This window comes from Chanos chanos, chromosome 7 (genome assembly GCF_902362185.1).
Source record: "Chanos chanos chromosome 7, fChaCha1.1, whole genome shotgun sequence".
In the NCBI taxonomy this organism is placed as follows: domain Eukaryota; kingdom Metazoa; phylum Chordata; class Actinopteri; order Gonorynchiformes; family Chanidae; genus Chanos; species Chanos chanos.
This window is the reverse complement of record NC_044501.1, coordinates 34,238,895-34,245,489: the sequence shown is the minus strand read 5'-3', so window position 1 is coordinate 34,245,489 and position 6,595 is coordinate 34,238,895. Positions and strand designations below refer to the sequence as shown.

The 6,595-nt window shown below is 47.2% G+C and overlaps 1 protein-coding gene across 2 annotated transcripts in view; it reads right to left on the bottom strand.

Moving 5' to 3' along the window:
* The window catches only part of cyp26b1 (cytochrome P450, family 26, subfamily b, polypeptide 1), an 18,618-nt gene extending 12,990 nt beyond the window's left edge, over nt 1-5,628 (bottom strand). For both annotated transcript variants that reach the window (XM_030780389.1, XM_030780390.1), the window contains exon 1: nt 5,425-5,628. In XM_030780389.1, the coding sequence (XP_030636249.1) occupies nt 5,425-5,628 (204 nt within the window). The remainder of the gene's footprint in view (nt 1-5,424) is intronic.
* Between the last annotated feature and the right edge of the window lie 967 nt (nt 5,629-6,595).

Sequence of the window (6,595 nt, the reverse complement as noted above, 5' to 3'; positions counted from 1 at the left end):
CTTAAATTGAGGACAGAGAGAGAAACGTAGAGGCAGACAGAAAGAGTACGAGGAGAAAGAAAAGAGAAGAACAGACGGATGGAGCAGAATATAAGAAAAAAAAACCCCTCTTTTTCCCAGTTTGTGTTGGCCACTGAGAACACTCTCAACCCCGATCTGTTTCAACGCACGCTCTTCCCTCATCTTTCCTTCCCTCTATCTGTCCATCGATCGTCTGACTCGGCCCTCATCCCTCCATCTGTCTCTCCTGTGTGTACGCGTGGATTCGTGCATGGGTTGCTACATGTGTGTGTGTGTGCGTTTGTGTGTATGCGTTTGTGTGTGTGTGTGTGTGTGTGTGTGTGTGTGTGTGTGTGTGTGTGTGTGCGCGTGTGTGTGCGTGCGTGTGTGTGTGTGCGTGTGAGTGTGTGTGCATGTGTGTGTGTGTGCGTGTGTGTTTGTGTGAGTGTGTGTGTGTGTGTGTGTGTGTTGGTGCCTGGTATTTATTGGTGCAGTGCAGCAGGTTAGTGCGCAAGGCGAACGGAGCTCCTGACCTCCAGGCGCAGTGTAAATAAAGATAGTATGTCAATTTTCTGAAATAGACCGCTGGAATCCCTCAGGAAGTGTATGTTGGCCGCACTCCACTGCGAGGGTATAGACGCTACGCAGAGGGCAGAGAGACAGAGATCTGAATCTGAAGCTTTGGCCGGAGCGCGCGCGTGTGTGTGTGTGTGTGTGTGTGTGTGTGTGTGTGTGCGTGTGTGTGTGTGTGTGTGTGTTTGTGTGTGTGTGTGTGTGTGTGTGTGTGTGTGTGTGCGCGTGTGCGTGTCCACGACGGGGGCATTTAGGGCGGACCAAAATGTAACAGGTAGCGATCGCCCCTTCTCTTGCACCAGTGTTAAATCCAGTTTGGCTTGGAATAGAGGAAGCACCCACAAACTAAAAAAGAAAAAAGAAGAGAGAAAAAAAAAAAAAACACAGCAAGAGCTGAGAGAACACACAGATCTGGGAGAATGGGTTCACCTTTGACCTGGCACCAGTATGAAGAGAGAGATTATGGTTGTTCAGTGCAGTGTGAGCAATCACCCCGGGACCTCTTTTGTACACAACACCCCTTCTTCCCTTTTCCCTACCCCCCCACCACCACCACCACCACCACCACCACAACCCCCTAAGATTTGCCAAGTCCCCCCCCCCCCCCCCCCCCCCACCTTGCTAGTCAAGCGCTTTCTGTGCCCCCATGAAGACAAGAGGCTGTTTGAGGGACTAGCGGTGCGTTCCAGGGGTGAAAGAGGGGCCACTCCGTGGAGGTGCCAGTCACTCCTGTTTCACCCCCACGACGCCCCCCGCTTAATCCGGACAGAGAGAGAGAGAGAGAGAGAGAGAACGAGAGAGAAACCACTCGATCCAAGGGTCCAAGAGCCTGCTCTGGCCAAGTCTGTCTAGAATGCTGATTGAGCCTTTTTTTTTTTCTTTTTTTTTTTCTGTGAAGGGATCTTCGAACCCTTCTTCCCAGCGGGAGGAGGGCATAAGAGACCCAGAGATGAGATCTGCAACCCCCCCCCCCCCCCCCCAACCTTTGTGCCCACCAGACAGAAGCAAACGGGGTCAGGGGGAGGTTGCGGGGGTCAGCTGGGTATGGTGACAGAACGTCCTCTCCTCATGCCCGCTGGATGAACTGCTGGTTTTAGTACCAGTGACCTCAGATGTGAAACTGATACTAAACCACTTAACCGAATCAATTCAGCTCAGTTTAATCCCGTTCCGTTTGTATAGCGCTCTTCACAATGGATGGAGTCTTTGATAGACTGCATAGAATTTACTGTGTTGAATCCTTGGCCTAAGAAGAACATGGGAATGCCCTGTTCACAGTAAAAAAAAAAAAAAAGAAATCAGCTCCGCTGAACTGTGTGTACTGAGACACAAAATCGCGTCGGTCGAGAGGAAGGCAATAAGTAATGAGAAAAAACAGCAACAGTGCTGAAATAGCACATTAAAAACACACCTGTCGAGTATGAGCTGACCAACAAGATGAGACTGACTGTGTCTCTCACACACCCATGCACACACACACACACACATACGTGCACACACACTGCATTTACATGCAAAAAGCTAGAACTAGGTCAATGTGCTGGAAGCCCATGTAACACACACCTGTTAACATGAGAAATGAGACTGTGTGGGGTGAACTTGCACTTGGAGGAATAGCTCCTTTTCAGCAAACCTGATTTTGTGTGTGTGTGTGTGTGTGTGTGTGTGTGTGTGTGTGTGTGTGTGTGCGCGTGCGTGTGCGCATGTGTGTGTGTGTACTTGTACAGCTATCCTTGTGAGGAGCAGTTTGAATTTTAGACCTTGGGACTGAGGACATTTTGGGAAAGTCAAGACCTTTTGGCTGGTCCTCACTTCTTCAAAGAGCTGTTTGAGGGGTAAGACTTGGTTTTAGGGTTCAGGTTAAAACTAAGTTTTAGGTTAGGGTTAGGGTAAGGGTTGGGGTGAGGCATTTAGTTGTGATGGTTGAGGTTAGGGTAAGGGGCTAGGAAATGCATAATGTCAATGAGTGTCCTCACAGAGATAGAAGTACAAGTACCTGTGTGTGTGTGTGTGTGTGTATGCACACTTGTGTGTGTGCGTGTGTGTGTGTGTGTGTGTGTGTGTTTGCGTGTGTGTGTGTGTGTGTGTGTGTATGCGTGTGTCCGTGTGTGTGTGTGTGTGTGTGTGTGTGTGTGTGTGGGTGCATGTGTGCGTGTGTGTGTGTGTGTGCGTGTGTGTGTGTGTGTGTGCGTGTGTGTTCATGTGCTTGTGCATGAGCGACTGAGATAAAAAAAAAAGGAGAGAGAGAGAGAGAGACAGAAAGATCTCAGGGGAAAAAGCATTAAAAACCAGAACATTTTTGGACCTTTTTAAGGTTCTATGACATCACTGTCTTCTCTGAGTCCTCATCCAATTCCAAGTGCTGGAGGCACACAGTCAGCAGGTTAAAGGTCATCACCTTGACCTCACAGAGTATCACTCCAGAGAGTACTCAAAGCTGTGTCAGTTACACACAAACTAAATGCCAAATGTACTGTAGTGTCCCTGCACTCTGTGTGTGTGTGTGTGTGTGTGTGTGTGTGTGTGTGTGTGTGTGTATCTATGAATAGATTGCGAGCAATCTCGTTATTTAACTGCCTCAGCCACTCAGAAGCGATCACAGCCCAGAACTGTCACAGATGAGTCAGTTAAAATGCAACTATATAAAAACACTGCCATCTCCAGGGAAAGACAAACGTCTGGGGAAAAGGCAAATATATTTTGAGCAGAAGTTACAAAATGACAAGTGGGATATTTATGAGTTTCGCTGAGGGAAAAGGGGAAAAAAAGAGTTTGTCAATGACATCACCATCAAGTGTTTGCCAGTGTTGGGATGACTGCACATTCGCTCTCTAACACAGTTCGTTCAGCGAGCGTAACATGTAGGAGGACGTGCATCTAGGCAGGTTTTCAAAGCGATAAACCATGCGGATATATGAATAATCTTGTCCGTCAAAGGAGCCCAAAGTCAACTCAAAACAGCAGTGAAAGCCACGTTCTGGATTCATGTCAATCACAACCGTGACCCAGTTTTACAAATTGTGCCTAAGACGCGCACTCTGAATTGAATCCTGAGGTTAACTATTGGAAAAAGATGAGAGAGAGAGAGAGAGAGAGAGAGAGAGAGAGAGCAAAGTGGGGGCAAATGGGGCCGAGCCTGGTGCGCGTCTTACACGGAGAAGTTTGGGGAGCGAGTGGCGTGATGGGGGTGTATGAATGTTCGCTATGTGCTGGGAACAAAATGAATACCCGGCTTTAGTGCTCTGTCGGTGCCAATTCACGAACAAGACTTCAGAAACTCACACATGAGACTTGTCGACATCTCGAACTGCAAGTTTGCACGGTAGCGCTGACTCGCTACGCAGTCCTGGCACAAAAAGTACCCCTCTGAGAAATGAAAACTGACAGAAGTTTGGCAGAGGACGAACAATCTAAAACCTATTGATTTTAAGATAAGTCACTAAGGACTGTGTCCACGTATTTATTTTTGCGGAGAGGCTGCCAGCCGCACAGACAGTCTATCCTGGATCCAAGTCAGTTTGGTGAACCTACTACCGACCGGAGAATTTGATCCGAGCGCCACACTACTTGGCCCGAGGCATTCTTCCCAACTACATCACTTTAAAATCGGCACGTTTTTTTGAGGTGCTCAAACCGAAGCTCTAATATGCCAGTAATTCAGCCAAGTCATCGTGAGCAAGTCGCTTTAATAAATCTACCATCGGTCACTAGCTGCTTTGAGGATACTTTAATATTCCAATACTACACCGCTTTAGTTTGACTGAACTGCCTTAAATATATATTCAATGTTCCGCGAGGCGCAGTTACAACAAGCACATAGAACATACTCCACTCAAAATTAATACGTGGCAATGAAATATTTTTCACAAAAATACACAAATCTGTCATTGGCGTACACCATGTATTCTTACTCGCTACTATACGAACTCCCTAAGTATTACCGCTACATTCGTGGTCCTGGAAACTGCAAAGTAACGTGGCAGTGCGCTGCTCTCCCAAGCACCCCCGTGGGCAGTAGCAGTTCCTAAGTTTCGGACAGAATTTACAATAGCGAATCGCGGTAAGATTTTTAATTAAACATCTCCACAATGTTTAACTGGCATGAACCGCTTTCCGATATAAAGAATATGTTAGAGACGCATTCCGGGAATGTGTAATTACACAGGAGCTAAGAGAGCGCAAGGCAGCCAGCTGCGTGCAAGCAACGTGCCGCCCGCGCGAGCCCTCTCGTTGCTCTCTCTCCCTCGTGCACTGATATCGGCGCACTGACAAGTGCTACTTGTTCACGTACTCATCAGTGAAAAATTGTCACTCGAAGCTTCCATTCTCATCACACTCTCCCCTACTTTGTATTTTGTCATCGAAACCCTTAGCACTGTTACATCGTTAATTACTTGTTGTTGTTTTTTTCAGGAGGTCTGAAACGTGATTTGAAACATGTAGAAAATAAACCTTGGGAAGCCAGTTACGTACATACTTGTGGATTGCCTTCAAATCTCGAATTTACTGCGGTCGCAATGCTGAAAATCAGGATATAAAGAGAACGTTTATTCAGTTTCGCACTCTCACAGACGTGTCCGTTGGAGAGTGGCTCTAGGCTGCTTCTCACTTCACCCAGCGCGCCTACGGAAATATTACTCTCTGATCATACAGCAAACAACAGACAACAGGCGACTGCTACTGTAGCACTGAAAGAGTAAACAGAATCCCCTGGAGCCCTATCGATGACAGGCGCGCATTAAGGAGCCGACTGGAGCAATAGCGACAGACAGGCGACTCTTGTTCTAAGGGGCCAGGGAGCAGAGACCGAGAGTAAGAAAACCAGGCAGAGCTGCTGGCTGACGCGCTTACCTGGAAAAGCCAGTGGCATGTCTCTCCGATGATAGGGAACCCCATGGAGCCTTTGGGCATGGGTAGTTTGCAGCTCTTGTCCCGGGTAGCTGTCCATCGCAGCTGCCACAGCTGCTGGGACACCGCCAGAAGAAGTGCCATGGACACCAGACACGCAGCTAGTGTCGCCAACGCTGAAACCAGGTCAAAGCTTTCGAAAAGCATGGTGACGATTGTCCGGGTAATCAAACCAAACCGATGTTCAAAGATTCTGCCTATTGAAGTGACTTTACGCACTAAACTGTCTGATATATTGGTGATTGTGGACTGAGCTAGTGCTACTGTGTAAAAAAAGGGGGGGGAATGGGACAAATTTTAAACTTAAAAAAAAGTATATGCTAAAGAATCTCTCTCGGGATCACTTGAAATTTGACGTCAGGTCCTCAATAAATCAGGAATTTAAAAAGTTTTAATAGTTTGAGTGCTGGAATACTTGAAAAAAAGTCGAGATTAGATGGTGATAGATCATTTTGTGCAATTTAAATAATTCAGACGATTCAAATTTAGAAATATATTAGTTTGACATGTACTTGTCAGACCAGCGCATCCACGTGGGAAATCTGTGTCAATTTCAGCGGAATCCTAACTCTTAACTGTCCTTTTCTAAGTCCCCTCAAAAAAGGGGAAAGTCTTGCTAAAATCTCTCTCCCAAAAGGAAGTCTCCTATAACCTATAATGTTCCTTAACACGGTAAAATCAGCTATTGGTGAGAAGGTAGACGGAAAATAAATGAAATCGGAATAATTCCCCGCAAATTGCGCACGGATGCTGATGTCTGAAGCGTTAAAAATCTTCAGGTGGCTGTGATGCGTCTCTCTACCTCTTTTCTAATGCGTCTTCTCTTTCTTTCTGTCTCTCTCTCTCTCTTTAAACATACAGTTTCTCAATGTGAGTTCGAGTCGCGAAACGAGCCTTCAATGTGTGTTTATATAGCGGAGGGAGCAAGGCGGCATTCGGCCAGACTGCAAGCGGCTCCCCCCCTACTCCACCCCACCAAACTGAGGCGGGGTGAAAAGTGAACGGGCCGGGCGCTGAAGCGTGCGGGACCTGGATGCTCGCCCGAGAGAGAGAGAGAGGGAGAGAGAGAGAGAGAGAGAGAGCAGAACAGATGAGGGTTGGCAAAAAAGAAGTG